The sequence below is a fragment of the Mus caroli genome, chromosome 2 (assembly GCF_900094665.2).
Source record: "Mus caroli chromosome 2, CAROLI_EIJ_v1.1, whole genome shotgun sequence".
NCBI classification, from domain to species: Eukaryota; Metazoa; Chordata; class Mammalia; order Rodentia; family Muridae; genus Mus; species Mus caroli.
The window spans coordinates 65,111,573-65,138,817 of record NC_034571.1 but is presented as its reverse complement, the minus strand read 5'-3'; the positions used below and the strand labels follow the sequence as shown (position 1 = coordinate 65,138,817).

Sequence of the window (27,245 nt, the reverse complement as noted above, 5' to 3'; positions counted from 1 at the left end):
AGAGGAAGAGGAAGAGGAAGAGGAAGAGGAAGAAGAAGAAGAAGAAGAAGAAGAAGAAGAAGAAGAAGAAGAAGAAGAAGAAGAAGAAGAAGAAGAAAGAAAGAAAGAAGAAGAAGCAAAGACAGAAAACAGTGCAATTTTGATGTACATAGCCTGGAGTACAGGATACTGCCTGGCACACAGACTAAATTTATCAAATTTCCATTCCATGGTTGCATGCCTAACAAGTTACATAAATATGGCAACAACTCTGAATGGATAAACTAGATGTAGAAATCAACAGAGAACATGAGTCAGAATCCAACTAGGCTTGCACTTAGTAAAATATAGCCAACAAAGTAGAATGTGGAATGTTCCAAGAGAGCCTCTGTAACAAAGAACATCAGTCCAAAGTGGGACTCCATTTTTTAAAAGAGGTCAACGCAGACCCTAGAAGTATAAGTTAAGATGGCTTTGTAACACCCATTATCCAGAAGTCGACCCTGAAACATTTTCTTTTTTAAGTCCTTCCCCTTTGAGAACAAACAGCTCGGTGGCACCAGGATGGCCCGCCCAGCGAGCCAAACAGCAGCAGTGGTACATCTGAGACAGAAAGAGCGCATCCTTACCCTGTGTAGCTTTTCTCGTCGCTCAGGGCTATCTGGAACCCCACGAAGGCTTTGTGGAATGTACCAGAAACAGACATTTGTGTGCTCAGGCTGCAGAAATTCCAGGAGACAATCAAACAAACAAACAAAAAAGAAAATGGTTAGAATTTGGCCAAAAGCTGGAGGCATTTTTGGAGTAAGTTGTTTTTTTTTTGTTTTGTTTTTTGTTTTTCCAGTTTAAAAAGGGTGTGTGTGTGTGTGTGTGTGTTGTGTGTCTAAATGACGTCTCCAAAGCAATGTGGTACAAAATTACTCCAGACAGGAAGTACTGCTTATCCACTTTCTCCTGTCAAGAGTGCTGACTCTCCAAACCCCAGTGAACTTTCTAGATTCCCCAAGCCTACTGCTTCTGTACCTTGAAATGATAAAGATGACGGCCATTTTAGTAAGTCAGGAAGGGGCGTTACTTTGCTGTCTCTAGGGCTGTGCAGAGGGAAATGGCTTAGCTTACTTTATTGTTTGTGGATGAGAGAGCTTTGCCGCTCTTCTTTAATGCTGCTAGCACAGTGCCTGCACCTAAGCAGTGGCTCTCAACCTTCCGAATGCAGACCCTTTGATACAGCTCCTCATGCTGTGGGGACCCCCAACCATAAACTTACTTCATAACTGCAATTTTGCTACTATCACGACTCATACCGTAAATATCTGTGTTTTCTGATCCCTGTGAAAGGGCCATTTGTCACAACACACATCCTCCTGTTCTAGGTGGCTGGAGACATCACTGGTCTCATTTCAATGTTCTACTAGAATGTGTGAACCCTGTAGAGGGAAGTCCCACAGACGGGGCGCAGGAACACCACATGCTGACGGCGAGTGCTCATTTGCTGACTCTCAGGTGGTATCTTGAGAAGCGCACAGGTAAACAGACACATGTCAGCTGTGTCGGTGCTGGGTTACAGCAGGTTATGAACAGCTGTTTTATGTATGAACAGGGCTTTCTTTTACCTGGGCTGGCAGCAAGTCCATATTTTGTTATTCAATTGTAAACTCCACTAGGGCAGACACAATATTTGTTTTGGACAATAATAACCCCGTATGTGGCACTCAGGAAATATTGGGCTGACAGGTGCTTTGCTGTGTATAATAGGGGGAGTGTGTGAACGTAGGCAGAAGCAGTTTATCAGGCTCTCTTCATGATTCCGTGGAGAGCAAGCCCTCATTTAGAGCCAGTCTTGGAAGATGAGGTTATACCTGACCTCTAAGCTACTTGGGCCTGGGAGACACTTATCATGGATTGAGTCCAACTCAAGACAGAGCCAAGAACAATGAAGGGGTAGGATCTGCCACGGGAAGTGCTCTAGGTCAAAGAGCTGGCTGAGAGCCATGTGCTTTAGGGCCCAGAGGCTTTAACTTTGTGTTGCTACTTCATATGGGGTTGTGCGAATGAGTTGGGGCGGGGGTGGATTATAAAAGACCAAAGCTTAACTCTAAATCAAACATGTAATGAATCTGGGGTTTGCTGGCAGTGCTTGCCTGTATGGTATGATGTCACCTCACTACAGACTTGGTTTTGAGCATACAACATGCATACCTGCCATATAGTGCCACATAATGTCAAGGAAGGGTGCCTCAAATAGCTGCAGAGTCCAGATTCGTGTGTGCTGTGAACAACAGTGTCCTTACTGTACTTACAAACTGCTCTGTGCTTGCAGAAAATGGCTCAATTAGAGAAAACAAAGATTTAATATCTTCCTATTGACATTCTGCCATTCTGTGCTATATATACTATCTATGTGTATTATATATATTATATATTAATGCAAAGCAGCGTTCTCAATACTGAAGACTATAAGATCAAAATCTCACTCAACTCTGAAAAATGTCCAGGATCCTCTCCATCAGTGGTCCTTGGCCTTCCCAATGCTGGGACCCTTTAATACAGTTAGTTCCTCATGCTGTGGTGACCCCCGCCCCCGCCCCACCACTATAAAATTATTTTTGTTGCTACTTTGTAACTGTAATTTTGCTACTGTTATGAATCATACTGTAAATGTCTATGTTTTCCCATGGTCTTAGGCCCCTTTGGAATGGTCAGTCATCTGAAGGGGTCACAAGCATAGGCTGAGAACCACTATACCGAATCTTGCCATATCACATATTCAACCAAAATGTCATACTTTGTGTACAAATAAACAATAGCACCCCATCTCATTAGCATGCAAATTTAATTTAGTCTTTAGTAAAATGGAAAAACTGCCTACAGAGAGTTGCTTTAAAATTATTATCTTTACTATTCATCCTCAGTCTGTCTATTTTATGTATTCATATACCTGGGCTTGTGTAAAGATATCAGGGGTGAAAGGAACCATGAGGAGTTAAAGCAAGTCCTGTTTCAAAGGAGATGAGACATTGAGGATCTCAAGCTCCAGGAACTTTCTGGGTGTTTTTCCTGGAAGCACCACGTGTCCAGTCCATGGGGACAACCTACCTCACCATCGAAAACCATCTCAAACTCTTCTCTGTTTTTAATCTTGGCATAGAGGTAATCAGCCAGCTCCAGGCATTTGTTGATCTGGTTTTCAAATCCCACAGTGCCCTGTTTCAAAGAAGAAAGATGTGTTTGTTGCTGTCAAGTTGCATTATTTCCCTGTGACAGTCATTTGGGAAGGCTATGCTGGCCTGGTTTATGGGGCATTTAAAGAAGTATGGTCTTGGAGGTGGCTAGGAAGGACTATCCAATTAAATGTGCACAGCTTTTTCAAAGCCCTGAATGCAAGAAAACGCTTTCTCTTTCTAGGACCTTGTTTTGGTCCCTTGGAAGTTGTGCTCAGCAGGGATTTAGCTTCCTACAAGTCAGCCACAAGCTAGTTTGCTTATGGATAGTGCCACTCAAAGTGTCCTATCTGGACTGAGGCCAGTCTACAAACTGTTGCAGGTTAGGCTGGAATGAGTAGAGAAGCTGAAAAGAAGAACATTTTAAAAATGTTTATTTATCCGCCCTTGTTCTCACTCTCACTCAGTCTCACTCTGTCTCTGTCTCTGTCTCTGTCTCTGTCTCTGTCTCTGTCTCTCCCTCCCCCCTCCCACCCCCTTACTCTGTGTGTGTGTGTGTTCTTGCCTGTGTGTGCACCTTTATGTACGCCTGGGAGTGAAGGTCAGAGGACAATTAATGGGGATCAGGTTTTTCTTTTCACCATATGTGTTTTGGGATTCAAACTCTTGGTGGCAAACACCTCTACTGGCTAAGTCACCTTGTTGGTTCCATTAAGAAACTTTTAAAACAAATCTACCTATTGATGTTAACGACAAGTAGTGATTTTGGGCTTGCGTTTTGTGTTTCATTTCTTAAACACATTCATGATAGGTGAAAGGAACAGCCATCTAGTCCTGCACAGATACTTTAAAAGACGCTATGATAGAATGCGTCTTCCCTGCCATCTATCCTGGCCAAACCTGTCCCCAGTCCTCACAGGCAATTCACCTTCCACAGAACAGTGTGTCCCCTCCCAGCAATGGGTCAGCAGGCAAGTGTGGGTGCCATGGTTCTCAGCACATGCCCAGAGACTGTACTAGCTCTAACTACTCCCAAACTAGCTGAGCCTGAGTTTCAAAAGCCAGCATGGCTGATTATCAGATCAGCCTTCTGGCTGCTGATTGGGTTGGTGTTAATGAGAGCAGATGCACAAGGCTGGCCAGTGGATAACTGAAGAGCCTGGGCAGAATCCAGAGCTGGCAAAGCAGGAACTTTCCTAAGAGGTGGAACTGGAGGTCTCGCTCACACAAAGGATTTCTACCCCAGGCTCTTTCCTCCACAACCTAGGGGCTGAACCTCCTGGGGACAGCTCAGGAGGCCACTGTTAGACAAGATGAAGATGTAATTATGGAGAGAGGCCATGTGATCATTACAGCAGTACAAAATGACAGGGCTTTTTCTCTTATTGCAGTAAAGGCATTTATACGCTCAAAATGCCTATGATTACTTTGTGGGAGAATCAAATCCAGACTCTACATTCAGGCGAGATGACATAATGAGGAAGGAAACCAATCATGTGCCAGTCGTTTCTATATCAGACATTGCTGCAAAGCCTTAGTGTTTGGAGGAAAAATTAGTCCAAATCTTTACTATGGAAATCATTGAAATTAACAAGGAGTAGTAAATAGTAAGAACAGAGGCCATGCAAAGCTCTGACATCCAGATCACCTTTACTTGGCTGCTTTCTTCCCAGACCAACACAGTAGTTTTCTAACCTTCTTTCTATTTGTACTAAATAACTTTAGAGTTCTTAAGAATTATTATGGAGGACAGGCAAGATGGCTCAGTGGGTAACGGTGCTTGCTGCCAAGCCTAATAGTCTGAGTTTTGTCTGGGATCTCATATGTTAGAAAGAGAAAACCAACTTCTGCAAGTTTCCCTCCATATGCACACTGAGGCACACACCACACACTCACAAACACTCAAACACACACTCATAAACACACACACACTCATAAACACACACACACTCATAAACACACACACTCACACTCACACTCATAAACACACACTCACACTCATAAACACTCAAACACACACTCATAAACACACACACACTCATAAACACACACACTCACACTCATAAACACTCAAACACACACTCATAAACACACACACTCATAAACACACACACTCACACTCATAAACACACTCACACACACTCATAAACACACAGTCACACTCATAAACACACTCACACACATAAACACACACACAAAGAGAGAGAGAGAGAGAGAGAGAGAGAGAGAGAGAGAAACAAATCTTGTAAAATTTAAGAAGAATTATTGTGGAAGTCCTCTTGGCAAAATTTTTAGTAATAAGAGAATAAGAAGAATAAGAACTTCCTATGGTGATTCAAACTAAGGAGAAGGAACAAAAAAAAGTGAAAACTGACATACAAAGAAAGTTATTCCATTCACAAAGAAGATACCATTAACTCAATCAGATACAGTTACATGTGCAGTGAACTATCTGTGACCTATCACTGTCTCCCTGTCACTAGCCAGCCCGGGCTGGCCACAGTTCCCTGGCTAGCCATAGTTCTCAGGCTAGCCACAGTTCCCTGCATCCTGGATTTCCCCTCCATACCTTTGCTTTCCACATCAGCCAGAACTTGAAGATGTCCACATGGCGGCCACACTGAATCGCCTTGTCCCCGGTGTCATAGGAGACATCATACTGCTTGTCTGGCTGGAAGAGGTAGCCTGCACACATCTGGTTGCATCCTTGGAGTATACCCTGTCATAAAAATCAAGATGTGAACAACTGTCCTCACCAGTCAGAGACCGGGGGCCCACGCCTCCTTTCCTCTGAGGCTTGCCATAGGTTCAGATGTCCTTTAAAGACACTCTTGGGAAAACCCCTGCCTGTCTGCCTCCCCTGCCTCCCTTCTGCCACTCGGGTCAGAAAAAGTTCTTTTGTGTTGGATGTCTACAACAAGGGCCTCACTGTCCCTCTTAGAGACATCTGGACATTTAAGAGGGGGAATTACTTTGCCATTCTTTGGGTGGGGCTTGGAGGATAAACCTCAGCAGGTGGGGAAGCTGGTGCTATAAAGAACTCCCTCTCCCCAGATATTACCCCCTAAGTCTTCCAGTTTATGCAAGACCCCCTATGATGTTAGGGTAAGTGGAGGAGAGCCAGTGTGGGCTCTGACTCCCAAAAGAGACACCTGAGGTGGGTACCTCTCTTGAAGTAGGTCTACGAAACATCAGTGCACTGGGTACATGTGGGGGTGGGGGTGGGGGTGGGGGTTGGGGTGGGGAGAAAAAAAATCTGTCTGCAGCTCACTCACAGAAGCTCTTTTAGAAATTACCTTTATTTTGTGTGTGTGAGGGTATTACATACACTCACATATGTATGTGTGAGATCAAAAGACACTTGAGGGAGTTCCCTCCTTCCTCTATGTGAATCTCAGTGAAAGAACACAGAGCCTCAAGCTTGGCAGCGAGTGCCTTGACTCACTGAGTCATTTTGTTGGCCCTACAAAAGTCTGGTCAGCAGCTCCTGCTGCCCTAAGCTGGGATCTGGACTTCCTGTTCCACCTAATTTTTTTCAGCTCTTGAGACTACAGTTATCCACTAAGAACCCAACGTATGCTCCGGTGAGCGAGGTTTGTTCTCACTGATGGGGATTAGCAACCACTCTCAGGTCTGTCCACACATGAAGAAATACTCAAAGAAGCTCATTGAAGAGTCTATCACCAGCAGGGCCCTAAGCACTGGACAAAGACAAAGGGCAGCCAAGAGCCAAGAGGAAAACCAGCGTTAGCTGGGAGGGAGGGGAAGATGCCTGCAGGCTCCCCGAGCGAGTACAAACCTTTTCCTTGACCAGAATGGCAGAGCACTGGAGCAGCACGCCCATCATCTTGTGAGGATTCCAGGTGACTGAATTGGCCCTGGAAGACACACAGGGACCTCTGAGAAGATGGGAGGAAGGGAAAGAAGAGCCTATCCTGTTGAGGAAAACCCCATCGGCCATCTCCATGGAAGTCACGGCTGCTTTCCTTGCCCAGTCTCCTAAATGGACCCTCAGCGGGAAGTGTATGCTTCAGGCAGCCTCCCAAGGTATTGCACTGCAGAATGCTATATATAACTGCTATTAACAACAGCAGCCAGTTACTTCTTACATATCCTACTGTTCTCAGAGCTTTAGGTGGTATAGGATGGGAAATGGGACTAAGGTCTGGGGCTTTGCAGGTATGCAGTCCCAATCTGAACCTTAGCCCTGACATTTTCCAGCTTGTGTACATTACACAACTCGTTTGTGTTTCAGAGTTCACATCGATCTTATCAGGATGGAATAAAAGATAAAAAAGTTCATGGAATATGTAATCGTAGGGCCTTGTATATGTGATTCTCACAGCAACACTATGATGGAGACATTCCTATTACTTCTCACAAAAAGAAACAGATGCACAGAGAGACTAACCCACATTATCCAAAGTCACACAGCTGGGAGATGCTGGGTCATGGTCCAGCTCCAGGAGTCTCTTTACAGAACCAACACTCATAGACCATACGCTAGACTGCCTCCTTCTAGGGAATAGCCTTGGACTGACTTCTTCCTGCCTTTCTGTTTTGATTTAAAGAAGGGCTAGTGACAAGGACCTGCCTGCTGATGGCGCACCTCAATGCTACCATCAGCTGCTCTGCCGTAGACTTTGACTACCTAGCAACAGCGATTGAGAAAGCAACATGATTTTTGCCAGTCTGGGCTGCAGTGCTCACTTAACAAGCATGGTCTCCTAGCAACTGGATCACTCTGTCAGACACAATTAGATGACTAAGGAGCACACTAGCTAGGACATTACAGAAACAACCGAGTGTAACATATAATGATCCAAACTTGGGAAATTTGTTTCAGTGGGTTACAGACCCTTTTCTGATGGCCTCGGCCACAGCTGGGCTCTGCATTTTAATACCTGAGATGAGTGTGTCCTCTGATGTAACAACGGCCTTGAAATTACATGTCTGTGCTCACCCAGCACAAACCCCTTGCTGTGGGCTTTTAACCTCTTCCTTAGGTTTTGTGTGTGTGTGTGTGTGTGTGTGTGTGTGTGTGTGTGTGTGTGCACGTGCGTGCATGCCTACACCCACACATTCACACACTGTGTTTCAAGAAGAGGGCAGAGCTTGAAGAACTTCTCCCTTACATGCCCAAAAAGGATCCCTGATGGAAGGGACCTGGGAGGATTCCCAGGAAGGTTGACTAAGTGCTGGCATCATAGAGAAAACCCCATGTCAATGCGCTGAGAAGGCATGAACTTAGCCAATTTTGTCACTGCTGTTGCATGTCAAGTCATTAAAAATTATATTTAGATCTCATAAAATGGCTTTAAAAATGGCCTTCTCAATGTTCCGAAGGTGTGAAGTAAATGATTCTCTGCTACTGCAAGTGGAGGGAATCAGGGCCTGCTGTGGGTTGGCTCCCTTCAGAAAACACGCATGCCTAAACGTTAGTAAAGACCAAGCTTAGTCTTGTGAGGGTTTCCATCTTTCACCTGGTCCAAAGATGGAAAATGAGAACTGCCTGAGATATTCCATATGTTTCCCTCCAAATTATACGATCATATACTTCATCTCGTGTTGACAATGGTGTTTCAAAACAGAGAAGAGAGCAGGCACGGTCACGGCTACAGAATCCAGAGTCCTTGCTAGGAGACTGCGCCTGTGAACTCCCAGGCCCAGTCTTCTTACTGCCCTGGTCTTCACCTGTTCCACGTCCTGAAGATGGCCAGGAGTCATGTCTCAGGGCCTTTGTATTGCCCATGCTCACTGCCTGGAATATTCTTTACACCTTTGCTTTCTGCCTCTCTTTTGCTGCAGCTACTGAGATAAGTCAGGGGAGCGGGTGTCTCAGTCATCAGCTCCCTTCCTGAGGAAGAGGAACTAAAGGGATCAATGTTCTCCCTCTCTCCTTCCCCTTCCATTTCTCCTTCCTAGGCATCTCATTGGGTGCCTCACTTCACTGTGTGAACTCACTGAGGGTCCATTTGACTCGGAAAGAAACCATGCACACAAAAGACACCAGGTGGGCTAAAGTTTGTCCAGTCTGATTGAGATCCATCACTGAAAATCAGGGCTGGGGAACTTAAGGCTGACATGGGGGCTGGGAAGGTAAGGGATGGACCAAGGCGTATAGTGTATCTGACACAGAAGGTGAAGGAGGGCTCCTGAGCCTACTGTACCTTTCTATGCCGCTGAGTTTGTGGCGGTGCTTCCGGGACATGAGCAGTCCACCACCCCAGGCAGCCTGCAAAGACAGAAAAGAGACAAGAGGAGCTTGCAGCACTGAAGACCCCATAATGAAGATAGGCACACCTTGCATTCTAACACTAGGGAAGCAGAGACAGGCAGATCATAGACAGGCAGATCTCCATGTATTAGAAACCAGACTTGTCTATGTAGCAAGTTCCAGGCCAGTCAAGGTTACACAATTGATAACCTATGGAATAAGCCCACGCTGACAGCTCTAGTCGCCCAGGCTGTGGGCTCTTCAGGGCTTTACATAAACTTCCTGCAGAGAATGTCTTAGTGATCTAGGAAAAGTGGGTTGAGTTTGTGATGACTGTGAATCAAAACCCAAAGGCCCAGAGTGCCGGGGCAAGCCAGGGATTGTTTGAACCCAATATACTCGCCCTGACAGCTATGAAGGTACTGAAGGCTGCTTAGAAGGCAGGAGCAACTGTTTGCCTCTTCCAAAAAAAAAAAAGTCTTGAGAAACTTAGAAGCCCCAGTCATAGGAGACACTGCTCTGGGCACCACGATATCTGCTTTACTGAATAGCCTGGCATAGCATGTCAGCAGGGCCTTTGGTAGCCATTTATCCAAGAGTGGGGCAGATTTTCCTTTTGTCTATACCCAAGAAATGGCATCCAGTAGGAGAATAAATAGGGAGGGAGGGAGAGAGGGAGAGGGAGAGGGAGAGAGGGAGAGAGGGAGAGAGGGAGAGAGGGAGAGAGGGAGAGAGGGAGAGAGGGAGAGAGGGAGAGAGGGAGAGAGGGAGAGAGAGAGAGCGCTTCAATGACATATGTAAGAGCACATATTTGCTGGGAAACTTTGGGATTACTCTCATAGCTGCTCATGTCTTCTGTATACATCCTTACTTTCCTGCATGCAGCAGGTGGACATCTGTCTTAGAAGTGTCACAGATGGGGGATGCAGACAGGTGACTAAGTGTTCACACTCATGGCCATTTCCTGTATGTCATGGTCTTACTATCTTCTGAAATTCTTTTCTGAATTTTTTTTTAATTATCTGAAGTCAGTTATATTTTACTTTGCATCCATTCATCTAAATAAAGCAGCTGCTCATCATAGTAGACTCTGGAAGGATCCACACAAGACAACTATTGGCCAGGACGGACTGAATCCCAGAGGGTGGCCAGGTTCTGTGGCATGCACTGTTCACAAACAGCTCCCTGAGGAGTGGGGAAGAGCAGGAGCTAACATAGGTAGGTAGGGCCAGGCAGGGGGTTCAGAAGAGCTGGAGGCAAGGCTGAAAGCAGGGTTGTTTCTGCCCCTTCCCAGAACTGCACTGTGTGTGCACAAGACACTTACATCCACATGCAGCCAAAGGTTGTATTTCTCACATATGTCTGCAATCTCCTGGATTGGATCGAATGCTCCGTAAACAGTCGTGCCTGCGGTTGCATTGACATAAAGGGGAACATAGCCCTACAAGGTGAAAGAGATGGCTAATTAGTGCTTTAAAAAATATTTTCATTTATTTGTTTGGTGTGTGTGTGTGTGTGTCTGTGTGCCCATTTGCACTGGCACCCTCAGAGCACAGAAGAGGATTTTAGATGCCCCAGAGATGGAGTAACAGGTGGTTGTAAACCTGAGGAGGATGCTGGGAACCAAACACTGGTTCAGTGCAAGAGTGGTATGCCCTCTTAGATGCTGAGCCACCTCCCCCAGCCCCTTGTTTGTGGGTTTTAGCCCTCCCCATCTGCTTGTTTCTACGGGAAGTAGAAGGCACCAATCTTTACTTCTAACTGTGAGCCAAGCTGGTGAAATCAGAAACCATGGCTCTCAGTACTTTTTGTTGTTCACTCATTCATTCATTCAACAGAGATATTTTGTGGTTTTTGTTTTGTTTAACTGTCTTTTACATGCTAGGTCTTTTGGTGCTGGGGACAGTGCAGGCAACAAGTAGATAAAATTAGATATGCAAAATATATAAAATATATCACAGTGGTAAGTTATATGACAGAAACTAAATTAAAAATAATAAGTATTTGGAGAGATGAGCACTTTTGAACATCATCTGAATACTGCTTTCTGCATGTAAGCATGCAGAGTCATGTTGTTCTAAGTGGTTTGATAACCCAATTAAACTCAAACTTTTTTTTTTTAAAGAGGTGGATACAAGACCTGGGGAATTAGCTCGGTGGGTAAAGTGCTTGCTTTGAAAACATAAGAATTCACAGTTAAAAAGCCAAGCAGGTTGATGCATGCTTGTAATCTCAGAACTGGAACTAGGTAAATGGGGGTCCTTGAGGCTTGCTGTTCAGCCTACCTAACCTGCCTTGTGAATTTCAGGCCAGGGAGAGACCTTGTCTCAAATAAATGATGCAGTGCCTATGCCTCATGTCCTCTGGCTTCCACACACCTGCACGACACACCTGCACCACACACACACACACACACCTGCACATACACACCTGCACACACATAAACACATACACCCACATAATAATAGTAGGTCTATAACTTGGAAGGCTGAAACACTAATTCATGCTAAGATGCTGACACAGAAAAGAGGGAAGCAAGGAAATGAATAAAAGGAGCTAGGGCAAGTTGGGGGAGCCCTATGAGTCTCAAGGAATTTGAGAGCTCAGCCCTTAACCAGTAAAACTCCATCTACCTTGGTCTCAGCAAACAGCCACAACCAAAAAAGAAGGCACGAGAAGGTAACTAAACAACAGTGTGGTGGTAATGGTGGCAGCTACACGGCACGGCCGTGGGACCCATCTGTTCTATGGAATTGCTTCGTGTAGCAGAGTTCGTTGAGTTGGATTTGCCAAGTACTGAGCCATCTGCTGGGGCACAGAAACGCTTTGCTAAACAGAGTCCCTCGATAAAATGGGACTTATGAAAACTAGACTATATCTAACAAGAAACAAAGTTCAATGGGTGAGGAGATGGAGTCACCACATGTCCTGTAGGTTGGGTGAGTGTCACAGATGCATCCTGTGAGTGGCCACCCACGAGTGCTCTGGTCACCCTCACTCAAAGCATTCATCTACTCACTAAGCTGGGCCAAGCTAATAATCGAGGTAGTTCTAGAGTGAACCCTCTTAGCACGGGCAAAACACAAAATGGTCAAAAATCAACAGGGAAGATAAATTTGGCTGGTGAGGTGGCTTAGTACTGTGAGTGGATAAAGGACTTTGCCACTAATTCTCATAACTGAGTTTAATCCTTAGAATGCATTTGGTAGGAGAGAACCAACTCCTATCCCCTGACTCTCTCTCTCTTACACACACACACACACACACACAGACACACACACTGTATGACTTGTAGACTCAGCTTTGGGGCCAAATCCTTTCACAAGTTGGAAATAAGTGAATATCTCAGACAGGAATCTTGGAAATGTAATACAACTATCCCATTATCAAAATATTTCATTGTGTAGGCAAATAACAGTCATTTTTTAAAAAAGTATTCACTGAAGTTTCAAAACATACCTACCTTTTGTTTGGCATCAAGAATTTTTGCCTCTAAATCAGCCGGAATTATCTTCCCCCTATAATTATTATAAAAAGAGAGAAGTGAAAATAAAGAATCAACAAGATTGTCCAAGAGGGAAAAAAACCTTTTTCATCAGCAGCAAAATGTAATTTAAATGGATATTTTCAACAGACCATTAGCAGCTTGGCACACTGTACGGAGCCAGCGCTTAAACACAATAAAGCAGATTTAACAGACGAACACATTTAATACATCAGGAGCCTAATGCTCGCTCCACCCAGCCTACCTTTCATTGCACTTTATCAAAATCACATTGTCGGTTCCAAAGCCAAGCGCAGCCCCGGCTTTCTTTATGGAATAGTGACTCTGCAACAAAGGGATGCTTGAGGTTAAAAGTTGCATAGTCCCTTGAAAACCATCACAACCCACGCCAGAGCCCCCAACTCACGTGTTCTGAGGTGAAGAGGACCAGTTTGGGCACAGCCGCCATGCCTTTTGTCTTCACTTCTGGGAAGTACTTGTACCGAGCAGCCATGATGCTGTACATATTGGATATGGCTCCCCCTGTCAACAAGCAAACATAGCGGGAGGTTGTTGGGGTTCTACTGGGTTTTTAATACAAAGGTTGAGCTGGTGATTCACCACATTGGGAAGGGAAAGGACAGTATCCTGAAAGCTTTGCTGGTTTCTTTACTTCTAAGGACTTCTCTCTGGACTCTTTGCACTTATCTCCAGAGCTAGGTAGGCAATTTCGCTGGAGGTGATTCAGGCATTGCAATGCCTACCCAAAGCCTATACACAAAACAGGAGGCAGTGGGAGCAGCTGCAAAGGCATGGCTAGTTACAGCCTCCCAGCTCCCATCTTCTGGGTAATCTGTTACTGAACAAAGATGAATCTGTTCCCTGAGCTCAGAAACACAGAGAAAGAGAGTAATGGAGCTTTCAGAAAGAAATAGTGCATCTCTTGGTTACGAGCTTGGGTACTCTTTTTAATGATTAGCCCAGATGAGTTCCTGAGTCTAGGAGAGGTCTAAGTTTATTTAAATAGATACAAATTCACTCATGTCCCTCTAAATAAAGATACAAAAGGAAAGGAGATAACTATCCAAGTCTAGCCAATACAAACTAGTCACTTTTGCATCAATTGCCTTAGGATGAAACAGGCAAATCTGTGGTCTGCTTGAATTGCCTGGACAATTGTATTCTTAGTTCTTCTTTTCTCCTGTATGCAGTCACACTGCCGATAACATCATCTACAACTGCTTCTTACCCACAAGGATAGCAGTCTTCATTGTAAAGATTTTTATTGTATCTACTTTGAGCTAAGAGACTAAAGTAGATACAATATTTGGAGTGAACTCAGCTCATTGATAATCTGACTCATTGATCAGGTTTGCTGTTGTCAGAACAGCACCATTTTGCATGACCCAGACACAGCCTTGGTTAGTTAGTTTGTAGGGTGGTAGCATTCTTGCTAGCCTTCATCCTGATAGGGATGCTGAGTGCTAAGACCATCAACTGTATATATGTATATGTATATGTATATGTATATGTATATGTATATGTATGTGTGTGTATACACATATACACAAATGTCACAATGAAAACCATTAATTTCCGTAATTGACATTTGTCAGTAATTTTAATAAAAAAGAACAAAAGGTTCCACATTGGCAGTATTGGAAGCAGAAAAGAAACCTACCAGGAGAAAATATCCCATCACCATCTTTATTTGACCATCCAACGATCTCTCTCATCTTCTTAAGTGTAATCTGTTCCATGAGAACAAACACGGGTGCAATTTCATATGTGAACCTAGAGTGGCGGTGAAAGGAAGAAGGGAAATAAAGAAATAAACCTATGGTTTTTATGAACACAGACCATTGGTTCAGCAGTTGTGGTTGGGTACTAAAAATGAATACTCAAAACCACTAACATGATTTTTTTTTCCCTGAATCCACATGTCTGCCAGCCCTAAAGTGTCAAAACCCAGATGGGTTACCAAGAGAGGTAGTGGAAAGTCTGCTGTGAGATACTTCACCAGCAAAAGAGAGCCTCACCTGTCCTGGGTGGGTTCACCCAGAGGGGAGGATTCACTGTAATTATGTGTAGGTGAATGCAGTGTTAATTTGAAAAACTCATTTTGGCTTCTACTTACAATTGGTTGAAACATTAAAAAAAAAAAAAAAAAAAAGGACTGCCAGTTTCACGCTTGTAGGCAGGGCTAACTTCTGTCTTTCAGAAACATTGTAAACATCTGAAAGCTGACTGTGAAGATAATTGGGAATATTGACCCATGTTTTAAAGATCTCAATGTAATTATCTACATGTTCTTTCTTCTAATAACCCCTAAGGAAAACTGTGTATCTATACTTCTCTGGAGTCAATATCTGTCAAAAATAATTAGAAGTGATTATTTTTCTAATTACAAATTATAAACAAGAAGACAGTCAACTTGCATACATATCTGACTGTGAGTGTTAGATCTCCTGGCAGGTTGCATGTGTCTCCCAACGAACAGATGTAAATGAAGCAAGCCATGGTTTATTTTATTTTATTTTTTAAAAGAAGTTCAAAGTGGTAGCACTGTCTGGTAGGACAGTCATGGAAGCAAGATCGGGGTGCTAAACAGGGTCCAAGAGAAGTCAAGGAAGACCACTCACAGAAAATTGAGCCTAAAGACAGAATCCGTTTACTAAACACTAAGGCTCTTTTTTCTTGCTTTGCCTTGAAGTTCTTAAGCTTTGGTGTCTGTAGGCTGAGCCAAGACCATCCTAGCTGGAAAGAGATGCCTAGACCGACCCAGCCAAGTGATACAGGAGGCATCGTCATCATTTAGGAGTTTGGGGTTGAATGCCAAAGCCAAAGACTAATGGGAATCTTGCTTAATGATTTAGAAAAGCTACTTGCAAGAATAAGATAACTATGGCTTTAAGTAAAACACAGGTGATGCCAATAAGCTTTAATCAGGAAGGAAAAAAAAAACAGTCACATTAATTATGTGTCTGTACAGGAGGACAACAGACCCAAGAGGATCCTCAGGATATGTCTGCTGGGAGAAGGAGAAGAATTTTGTTTCGAAAGGATCATGTCCATTTTCCTTGGAGGTCCCCTGAAATTTTGGGAGCAAGACCCTGGGAGAACATGTGTTCAGTTACCATCACCTCTGGAGGTCACACTCATGCTTTGGTTCTGCTCTGAGCCCCATCACCGTAGCAACCAACACTCCCTCATGTCTGATGGCCTGATAAAGGAAGAAGAAGAGAAGGGTTCCTGGTTTAGCCTGGGATGCTGAGTGTAGCAAGAGGCAAACTCATGGTTCGCATCTCCACATCGTTGAACAAATGTATGATCTACAGTTCCACTGATTTTTGGAAATGTTGAAATGGCTGAAATATTTGCATGGTGAAGAGGAAATGATGGCAGTTTGTGTGCTTGGATCTCACAATATCAAATAGCAATAAGAAATCTCTTGAGGTCAAGGAAAGAAACAGTTGAACCATACACCACAATTTCAGAATTTGCTCAAAGACTGGATGAAAGCTAAGTGAGAGGCAAATCAGTATCAGACACCAGGTAGGAACCATGTGAGGGAGAATGTGTGGGACTGAAAACCAAGGAGTTGGTTTGATATGTGTTGCAGGATAGCATCAACTTAGCCCTCACATTTGCATAAATCAGTCTTCCTGTCCATCAGGACAGGCAAGAAGAGTCTAGAGCTCCCAAAGGGGACTATTTGGTCTCATGTACTTCTGAAGCCTTATCTATGGTGGGTATGTGGTTCCTAAACCTTCTTTCAGTTCTGTTCACCAGACACAGGGTGGCTGTTAGGTCCCTCACCGTCCCGTGTTTGGAGGAGACAGATGTTTAGACACCATTCCCAGCTTGAGATCGAAACTTAGTAGGGTAAATGAGCATTTGGCTCTTGACCTCAGATGCATCTTGTTTGAGGGTCTCTGCCTTGGTCTGAGGGACCAGATAGAGCATGGCTAGTACTATACTGACTCCAGAACTTAGTCCTTACATCCTTCCTCTCCTAGAAACTTGGAGAAAACTTTTGGAAGAGCAGAGCTGTGTGCCTAGGACAACTACACATTTGCAAAGTTTCCTCTGGACACTTACTGGCCATGACTGTAGATTCATAATCTGACAAACAGGCTATTGAGATGTTTTGTTCCAGATACTTCTGACCCTGCCTGTCCATTTTGGGTCATATTTGTAATTATAGTGAAAGGTGTTTTCCTGTATCCATATTCCTATGAAAGGCTTTGAAGTTTACTCTAGAACTCATGATTTAGTTGGATCACAGACCCCTTTAGGAATCCTGGGAACACTACAAGTAAAAAGGTGTGGATATACACACTGTTTGTGCACACTTGTAAGAGATTCTTCTCCCTACAGTTTGGACCCCAGGTTAGGAATCTCTTCTCTAAATGACAGGTGAGAGATGACATCAAGAAACCAAAGGTCAATGCAGATCTGGAAGAAGCTGGTGGGGTACTGAGGTCAAAGCACATAGCTACAATTCAGGATCTGAGATCAGTGAAATAGTCCCTCAAAAGACCATGGCATACAATGAATGACATGGATTGGAATTAAGGATTTAAAACAGCAGATGGGAGGATATTAAGAGAGGACTCAGTGGAGAGGTAGGTCAGCCCCTCGACAGTCCACCTCAGCTTGCCAGTGAGATGTACTCAGAATCAAAGTGAACCAAAGTTGTCAAGATGCTGTTGCTGTGTTGTTACTGCCAATCATAAAGAGTATTGACTGTCTTTTCCTTCACCACAGTCTGTTGAGAGTGTGGTTCACCAAGAACAGAGACTGTCTTTTCTTGCTTCCTTCCACTCAACCATGGGGCTAGCTATGGCTGAACAATTTCGGTGGAAAGAGTTTCATGTGGTTCTGAGGTTTCCTAGCGGTAATACCATGTCCCTACTTTGCCGGCCCTGCCTCCTTCCCTTACTCTCTTCCTTAGTCCCTCCGTCTCTCATGCCCTCTTGTTTTCCTGAGTTTCGAAAGAGAGACTAAGGACCAGAACTCCAGTTGTCAGCAAGCAATATGAAGGAACTTTGTAGCTGAGGGCTTCATGGCACAAAATGGACTAGAAAGGCACAAAGGAACCTGGATTTTTGGTGACTTCCAGGCTGAGGACTTTAATGAAAGACTTCCACATTAGCGGCTGTTATGATTCTCAGATGTCCTCTCTCTACAGATGTGGCAGGGGACATAAGTAAGATGTTTAAGGGGAACTTAGGGAGATGTTCTTTAGTACAAAGATGGCAAGTGTTAGAAACAAGAGCCAGGAGGCTATGTGTACCTACGTCTCCTGGGGTATGGGTATCTTAGGACTGAGCTATAGTTAAATCTTTAGGATCACCCTGGAGGGAAGACACCACTGCCTCCTCTTTTCCCGATGAAAAGATAAAAACTCAAGAGGAACACTGATTTGTGTGCGATCTCAGCTGTCTGCTTCAGGGTCAGCAATCCCACTCATAGCTGTTTCCCCAGGACAAATGGGAACTGCCTGGTGCAGGCTCTGCTCTGACAGCTCGCCCCTCAGTGTGTGATGACCGATGACTCCACAGAAAATTTCTCCAGGGTGAAAATAGAGCAATACGCGTGCAAGACCCTCCAGCTCACAGTAAAGCGGAGAGACAGATCTTGCTGTCGCAATTCCATATTATACCAGGTGTCTTTGCTTACACAGCCTGCTCACACAGTTGTTCTTGGTGGGCTTGCTTTGGAAGAGGAGTACATGCCAAGAACAGCTACACATTTGCTGTATTCACCTCCATCCTTGCCTGGGAGAACAGGTGCCAGAGCCGCATGTACAAGCTGACATAAAAGCACGGGCATGAAATTCTTTCTTTCTTTGCTAGCCAGTCAGATGGCCTACCTGATCTTTCAGATCCATCTGAAAGAGGATATTAGATCCTTCTCTGAAAGGACTTTTCAGAGGATACTAATTATGCTCTTTTACCAGTGCTACCCAAATCCAGCAGATGTGGGGTGGGAGAGGAGGTATGAACACATCAGCAATTAAATCACAATTGGCCAGAATAAAGGAAGCTCTCCTGCCAGTATCCCTCAGGCTTATTTGTACAGGTGTTCCTAGCTGAAGAAGGAATTGTCACAAGGGAGCAGATGCTCCCTGCGTGCCTGTGATGCTGCCGTACGCCATGATCTTCCAGGACTCCTGGCTGAGGAGACTGTCTAGAGAACAGTTATCACTTCCTCGCACAATGCCTGTCTCAGGAGCTGACAGGAACTCTCTCACTATTTTAAATAACCTTCTCTATTGATCTGTTGGAATCGAATCATATTTTACAAATACCTCCTGCTCAGTGCAGAGGCAATTATTATGTGTCACTTAGCTAGCTTGGCCTTGACCTCGGATGGCTGGGACATATTTAGTGTTTCATAGCTGAGCTGAGAGCTAAGGGAGAAGCGAAGAATTTCGATTTTATTAATATAGACTGAAAAGCGGTCAGGAGGAGAACCTGCAATGAATAGTTTTCTGGTTCAAGGGAAGCTTTTAGAAGATCTGGTCATAAATGGTTAAAAGGGGCAAACCCTTTATTTATCTTGATATCGGCTACACATTAGAAGTGATACTCAGAAGTCTCTAGAGCACATACAAAGATGATATAAGTGCAGGGCCTATGGGATTTGAGTCTTGCTGAATGTGTGTTATTTTGGGGGTCAGGAAAGATCAGACCTACAGCCTGGAAGATGCTTAGCCACTGAGCCACATCCCCAGCCCTGATTCGTACCTACCCTTCACTTTGCTTTTCCCACTTATTTCCTAAATTGCTGGGTTAAAACAAACAGACTGCGTTTTCTAAGTTAAGTTGTTCCTTCCCGCTAGACGCTACAATTAAGCGCTAGTGTACTTTCTCCAAGTTATAACTAGTATGTTATGGTGCTTGTGCTTAGTGATAAATATTTTATTCTGCAAACCATAATAGAATAAAGATGGCAGAAGTTGGGGGGTGGGGAGTGGGGGGCTTTGTGTTTAAGAGGTCATGGATTGATTGCATCCCTGACCTGAATTCCTGACTTTTGAAGTCTCAGTAGGCCAACACAGACATTCCATGAGATGCCGTGACGTGTGATCAGCAAGTGTGATGAAACTGCTTTTATTCTTTAATCAGCTTAATTTTTATGCCTTTTAGCCCAAAAGGCTCTGCTTGCCCTATTTACTTTGAAATTTTTGTCTGGATTTCTGAAGGCAGTTTTAGTATTTTGAGTCACAGCATTAGGCAGCCTTGGGAGGCACATGAACAATCTGTAGTTTCAAGATGCCCTTTTGGCTTTGTGGCTGGCCACAGGTCAAGAAAAGCAGGTTACCTTGAACATTAATAACCAGCGTTCTGTCAGCTGTCATGTGAGGCTTCTCACAAACCCACTCATTCACCGAAGTTCACTTTTCAGGATCTTGCAACAAACTTAAGGAATGAGTTGGGGACTAAAGGGGAGCACAATGGCAGAATGTATGCTTAGCATGCCCTAGGCCCGGGTTTACATGCTTAGCGTGCCCAAGGTCTGGGTTTGGTGCCTGGTACCACAGAATAATTAACAAATAACAAATAAATAGCTTTCCAATGTTGCAGTAGTGACAGAAACCCCTGTGGTTCTCATGCAGCTATCATTAAATTATTGTAATACATTTGCCTCATTAATTTCCTTTGGATACTTTAATTGAATGTTATGCCACTGTCTGAATTCATTGATAGCAGTAAAACACTGTCATTAGTATCGAGAAAAAGATAATCGTCCTTAACCTATGGTGACCCGCCATATCTCATAATACATTCTTAGCTCCCCACCCCACCCCCAGAGAGGACACATACAGGGTGATTTCTAAGACTGCTCAGGTTGTACTTGGACCTTGAAAATCTTGGAATAACTTCCATGTAAATTTTAAAAAATAGCAGAAATAAATGAAAGCCTTGTCTACATAAGCAGGTTGGTGTTAAACTCAGCAAAAGCTGCCAGTTATTTTGAAATGAATACATGCCATATCTGCAGTAGATGAAAGTTGTAGAAATTTTACTTAAAACAATAGGTTGATCAAACGGGTTCATGGCAAATAATAGCTTAATTATGAAGAAAATATAGCCTCAGTGTTAAGTACCAATGTGCTTGTGTGGGAAAGGAAACCAAAACCATAGCCCCAAGGACGGACCTTTTACGATGTGCACTCAGAGAAAGAATCTGCTGGGCAATTTCACATGGAAATGTTAAAGCTAGCTACCGTTTCTCACGCGCATGCTCTTAGTACACTATTCAAGAATAGCTTCTCACCTTGTGGCAGATCTAAAAGAGTTTATGAGAAGAGTGAACTCCAAGAGAACAGAGCCATCAGAGTGAAATGTGTAAACCACAGCCATATTCAGCATGTGTGCATGCATATAGGAAAAGAACACAGGAGACTTACATATTGGTATTGGCAGTTGATGTCAGCCATTCACCAGCTAAACCAATGATATCCAAACCAGTAGAGAGCTGGTTGAAAAATCGAGGGTGACCTAGAGAGATAACAGGCAAACATGAAGGCAAAGCCGCCATTTTCATTGCTATCTTCAGAGCAAAGGACTGGAGCACACAACACAAGCTCTGTCCTATGGTGTGACAGAGCTCTCTCCTGGAGAAGGAGGAAGAAGGTGACCAACCACTAACAACGATGGTGCCCTCAGACGTCTATGTTTCTAAGGGTGCATGCATTTAAATTTAAAAACCAGAAATTGGGCCTGGAACAATGGCTCAGTGGTTAAGAACCCTGGCTGTTCTTCCAGAGGACCCATGTTCCGTCCCAAGCATCCTCATGGTAGCTTATAACTATCTGCAACTCCAATCCCAGGTGATCTGATGCCCTTTTCTGGCTTCTGAGAACACTGCAGGCGCTTGGCACATGGGAATACGCAGAGTGCCATATACAGGCAAAGCAATCTATCCATACAAATTAAAAATAAAAACAAACACACAAAGTTGAGAATTGTGACATGAACCATACTTTCCAATATCTTATTTGTTGACTTTCAGGTGAGCTCCTCCATCACACTTATTTCTTCGGTTATGAGAAAGGATGTGGGATGTCCTGTGTAGTGATGCATGCTTGTGATCTTAGCACTTTGCGAGGGTAGAGGCAAGAGGATTGTGAGTTCAAGGCCAGTCTGGATTACAAAGTAAGACCTTTTCTTAACTTCCTATTGAGGAATGTGGTAGCTCTTATTCTTTTTAGAACTATTGCAACTTTTACTTCAATATCCCAAGAACCTTAAGTGCCAGGCTGAGATTGGCTAACAGAGAGAGGCTATAGACCTCTGAGTTTTGTGGCTCAAACCAAGCCTGGGGGAAGTTTCCGCTCAGACCTGATATGGAGACCAACCATCACTCTCTGAGTTTCTGGGGCAAATGTGATATCAAGCATCAGTTTTCTTTGCCCATCTAGAGTGCTCATTAAAGTCATGGAGCTAAGCAGATTAAGAGCTAGCTGACCCAGCATCTTCTCTGTGAGCAGGCAGACCACCCCTCACTCAGTTACTGAGCACAGAACCACGTAGGTCCTGTGATTCTAAAGTCCCGTGCAGCCCACAGTGCACTTTAACTGGATCTGCCCTCAGCAAACTTACAACTATTGCCAAGTTTTTGCTAACTTGATGTTCACCAAAAACTCAGGCTTGGCTCAGCTGTCATGAAGCAGGTCCTACAATAGATTATCCAGGGAGTATGTGACAGAGATGTTGCAGAGATTTGCTGACTGCTGTGTTTCCAGTGGAAACTGCCATTGTCTGTGAATAACTGTCAGAGACCTAGGGTTTGAATGTCCCTAGTCTAAGTCCCCTCCCTGAGAATCTGTTCTTCCCTCAATGTTCTGGGAGAGGAGGAGACGCTTTTCTTTGGGAACATGGCTGCTGGTAGGTGCCACAGTCAGGTGGAAGGCTCCACACCTAGGAATGATCAGGCAACACTAATTGGACTCAGTAGATTATTAAAAAATAAAGAGACAACATGAAGGTAGGAGGAAAGATTTTTAGGGGATCCATGGAGAGTGGGAGGGGCCAATTAGGGCAGCTGTAATCAAGCTACATCTTATACACATATGAAATTGTCAAACAATAAAATATCCTAAAGTAATATTGCCGTTGAAATCCATTGAAGTATATACTGTGCCCGTTGAAAACTTAAAACAACAACAACAACAACAACAATTCTTTCATTCTGAGCTAGTACTGGCTATAAATAGATGCAATCACGTGTTATTTGATACTGCATTAGAGTCCCACAGCAGAGCAGAGCAAAGAACGGAAACAGACTGAAACAAAGTGAAACAGTCTGTACAGGAGATAAAGTACAAAGGTCCCAAGCACCCCTTTTCACATGGCTACAGCATCTGCCGCCTCCACTCTCTAACAGAGTGTCTACTGAACAGCAACATAGCTTAGATGTCAGTTGTTTACTCTCTCTCTCTCTCCTTCCATTTCTCCTCCCTTCCTCTCTCCATCCTTCTGTCCACCCCTCTCATATTTTGCTCTTTCTGTTGCTTTTTAAAAGACAGGTCTAGTTTCATAGCCTAGACTATCCTCAAACTGGGGGTCTTCTGGAGCTCACCCTCATCTCCTAAGTGTTGGCTTCACAGGCAGGTACCCTTAGGTCCAAACCCAGATTTGCTTTTAGTTCTCACAGACAGGATGCTGAGTAATACATGGTTTAATGTCAAGTAAGGGGAGAAAGTCACTTTAAAGTAAGTTTCCCTCACGAATAAACTACTGGGTCCCGACTGGGCTGAATTGAAACAGTATGTAACAAAAGCACTCCTATATTCAGGAGGCAATTGAATATTTTAAGTATTAAGGAGCTTAGGTGTTTGTTTGTTTTTCACCTAAAACACTGACATGATTTTTAAAGGAAATTCATGAAGGCTCAGATATGTGTTGAGGCAGTAATATTCTGTATGGGCCCTGCTTCCATACAATGCAGAGAAGGGGTCAACAGGACTTGGTGAGAGTTAAAGCTGGGTATTGGGTGCACGGGGTTCATTATATAATTCTACTTTGGTGTAAGTTCAAATTTTTCATAATGAGAAGTTTAAAAAAAGAACAAGCCCAGAAATACATGGCTGCTTGATTGAAGGCTGCTTCATTTCTGCATCAGTCCTTGGAAAATCTATGTGTGCTGGGTCCTTTGTTAATTCATGGAGCGATTTCAAACGCCACCGTTTCCCTTCTTAAACTGTGCTGGAACACTGTGCTTTTGTTATTAAAACCCAACTCATTATTTTGGCTGTTAATGCACTAATATCCTCCAGAATGTTTCTGATGTGTGTTGGGGGCTTAGTCTCTTGTTTGAATGTATACTCCAAATGATAGATCGTCAACCAGGAGCTGGCTTTGACATGGCAGCAATAATGTCCTTTAACCAGTGCCAACCCTGTGAAGGGCAGCAGAAATGTCCACGTGGTCTGGAAGATTATGCGCTCTGTAAATGCAGATGCCTGCCTCCGGAAACGGTTGTGCTAATCCGAGGTGGGTGGCCTCAGACTAAACATCTCAGTGGGCTTATACAGGGAGCAAACAGCTTGCTTTCCCTGACCACAGGCGGGAGATGCTGTCATGACTTAATTCTGTGTTTTCTTTGATAGACATTCTGGCCTTTAGTGGATGGATGGATAGATAGATAGATAGATAGATAGATAGATAGATAGATAGATAGAGCAAATTGATGAGACACAAAACATTGACCAAAACAAACCAAGCTAGAACACAGAATGGTGATTCTTCTTTAAGCCAGGAGAGCGATACTACTTCTCAGGAATGGGTTAACCATCCGATCAGGTTAACCACCCGTCAGGTTAACCATCCGATCAGGGTGGTGCTAGTGGAGCTGGGTTGATGAGAGCTTCTTTAACAAACGGACTTTGTGCATGCGAGTGAATCTGGTCTATGCAATAATTTTAAAAATGAAACTATAGCTAGGCAAGTGGTGTTGGCTATCCTCAAAAGCTACGTGGGATTCTTTATTTATGTAGCTTCTTTGGTTAACTTCATTAGTTTTCTGCAATAGTTTGTTTCTGACATCCAGTCACCTTGATCAACTTTATCGCCACCAGTCTCTCTGAACTTCATCTTCAATCTATTTCTCTTCTAGGGGTTTAGATGATGGTAAATAAAGGTGGAGAGAGAAAGAAGTGGAAAGAACAGTAAGTTGCCATTCCTTGCCTTGGGGCTTCCCCGCTGTGATAGCAATTGTGATGGCTGAGGACCCTCCAATCCCTGAAGACCTAAGCAGGCTGGGAGGGAAGAGAGTGACCAGGCAAAGAAACTGTTCTTCGTTTTGGTGCTAAGAAACAGCTCAGATGGAGATTTTAAACATCTTTGAACTTGGGGTGATTGCAAAGTAACCACTTGAGCTAGGATTGCTGATTAGAGAGGACTTGGGAAAGGCGAAGAGGGGCAAGAGGACTAGTGACTCATCGGAATAAAATATAAGGGGAGAGATGGGGAAGGAAAAAGAGAGGGGGAGGGCAGAAGGAGGGGGAGAGGGAGAGAGAGGAGGGCGGGCGGGCAGGCACTGATTCTTTTGGGTGTTCTGGATTGAACTGTGTTCCTTAAAAAGATGAACTCAAGTCTCAATCTCTTGTTCCTGTAGAACATGACTCTACTTGGCAATAGAGTTTTCTCAGATACAAACAAGTTAGATAAGGTCATTCTGCATTGGGGTAGTCCTTAATCCAAAGGAAAGGGCACCCTTTTGTGAAGAGAAAATATGGGCAAACATTCACAAGGAAGAGGCCCAGTGGAGGGCAAGGCAGAGGCTGAAGTGAGGCACCCACAAGCTGAGGAGTGCCAAAGAAAATGTCCACAAGTACCAGAAGCCACAACGGCAAGGTTGGATCTTCTCTGAGCCTTCAAAGAAAGCAAGGTCCTGCTGACATCTGTGAAGGCTCAGCCTCCAAGACTGTGAAAGGACCAGTCTCCATGGTGATGGTTTTTATGACAACCCTTAGAAAATGACTACAAAAGAGAGGGAAAAGGGCAGTTTCCCAGTGCAAGGGGCAGGTAACAGAGGCAGGGTTCTTCAGAATGAAACAGAACAAGGTGGACCAGAGTAAGGACAAAGGGACAGGTCACTCTGCTCTGTTTAGGTTGCAAACAGCCTAAAACAAAATCCAAGCAAACAACGAAACAACCTGTCACCCTATAGCTGCATATTCTTCAGTTTTAAAAGAAATGATGACCTTGTGCCTGGCCTGCTTCAGTCTTTGGGGCCCATGGTGACCTTGTGATCACTGGGCACCTGCTGTCTTGCCTCACCAGGACGGGGCCTCTTCCAAATGAATTGGCTATGCTCCCAGCCAGCTAGGTGATGGTCAACCCATCTCTTACTCTTACCTGTGCGAACCCCGTACTTCAGGGTGTCTCTACAGTCAACCAGGATCTGCTCCAGAGACTCGGGGTGGTCAGACAGCTCCAAATTAAAGCCTTCCATGCCTTCCAGCAACTGGTGTGGGTGGTGGAAGTCCAGAACCTTGGTGGAGCGATCGAATGTCTTGCGGACATAGTTGAGGAGTATGTCTACCACTTCCAGCAAGAACTGCGCAGTTTGCTCCTCCCCGTTCTTAGCTGGAAGCAGATCTAAGCAGAAAGGGGAAGCCAAACAGTGATTACCACCTGCTTCGTACTTGGGCTTCCCGGGTCAGCCTGTGAGTGGTTCAGGGGTTTCCGGGGTCAGCCTGCAGAGCGGTTCAGGGGTTTCCGGGGTCAGCCTGCAGAGCGGTTCAGGGGTTTCCGGGGTCNGGTTCAGGGGTTTCCGGGGTCAGCCTGCAGAGCGGTTCAGGGGTTTCCGGGGTCAGCCTGCAGAGCGGTTCAGGGGTTTCCGGGGTCAGCCTGCCGGGGGCTCAGTTGCTTTCCAGAATATGGATCTACGCTGAGTTTTGGCCAGCCAGTCCCCAGAAGGATGCCCTATGCCCACAGACATTTGATACATTCCTAGGGCTTCACACTCTTCCTAATAGTCGAGACTGCTCGTATGGGGGAGGAGTGGAGAGCTTAAGGAAACCTTGAGCAGCTGACCCTGGCAGCTGTCCATTTGCTGAATGGACACCTGGGAGGAACACGATGTGAAGTACTTCTGTTGGTCTCCCGTGGACCAGGTGTCCTGAGCATCTGGCTTGGTGTTAATGATTTGCCTGGTCTGTGGGTGGCAGAGGTTGGGGCTGCTATGGGTATGGGCTCTAGAAGGTGCCAGAGGGGACCACTGTCTTTCTGTTGGCATCATCCTTTTTTTTTTTTTTTTTTTTTTAAGTGTCTGGAAGTACCCTGGGCTCTAGGCTCTGTCGAGCAGACTTAGAAAGGGGGATGAGCAGGAAGAAGAGCTGTTGGGTTTCCCGAGGGAAGTTTCCAGGAGAGTACAAGAATAG

At 44.4% G+C, this 27,245-nt stretch overlaps 1 protein-coding gene across 3 annotated transcripts in view; it reads right to left on the bottom strand.

Moving 5' to 3' along the window:
- The window catches only part of Gad1 (glutamate decarboxylase 1), a 40,413-nt gene that overhangs the window by 1,713 nt on the left and 11,455 nt on the right, over window positions 1-27,245 (bottom strand). Inside the window, exons 5-16 of one of the 3 annotated variants that reach the window (XM_021182551.1) lie at window positions 26,218-26,460; window positions 21,264-21,354; window positions 14,523-14,635; window positions 13,269-13,384; window positions 13,107-13,186; window positions 12,821-12,875; window positions 10,682-10,798; window positions 9,311-9,375; window positions 6,940-7,018; window positions 5,710-5,859; window positions 3,076-3,183; window positions 609-698 (exon numbers count right to left, since the gene is read on the bottom strand). In XM_021182551.1, the coding sequence (XP_021038210.1) occupies window positions 609-698; window positions 3,076-3,183; window positions 5,710-5,859; window positions 6,940-7,018; window positions 9,311-9,375; window positions 10,682-10,798; window positions 12,821-12,875; window positions 13,107-13,186; window positions 13,269-13,384; window positions 14,523-14,635; window positions 21,264-21,354; window positions 26,218-26,460 (1,307 nt within the window). Of the gene's footprint in view, window positions 1-608; window positions 699-3,075; window positions 3,184-5,709; window positions 5,860-6,939; window positions 7,019-9,310; window positions 9,376-10,681; window positions 10,799-12,820; window positions 12,876-13,106; window positions 13,187-13,268; window positions 13,385-14,522; window positions 14,636-15,362; window positions 16,065-21,263; window positions 21,355-26,217; window positions 26,461-27,245 lie in introns of those variants that run through there. The other 2 variants (XM_021182576.2, XM_021182570.2) reach the window with 2 other exon arrangements.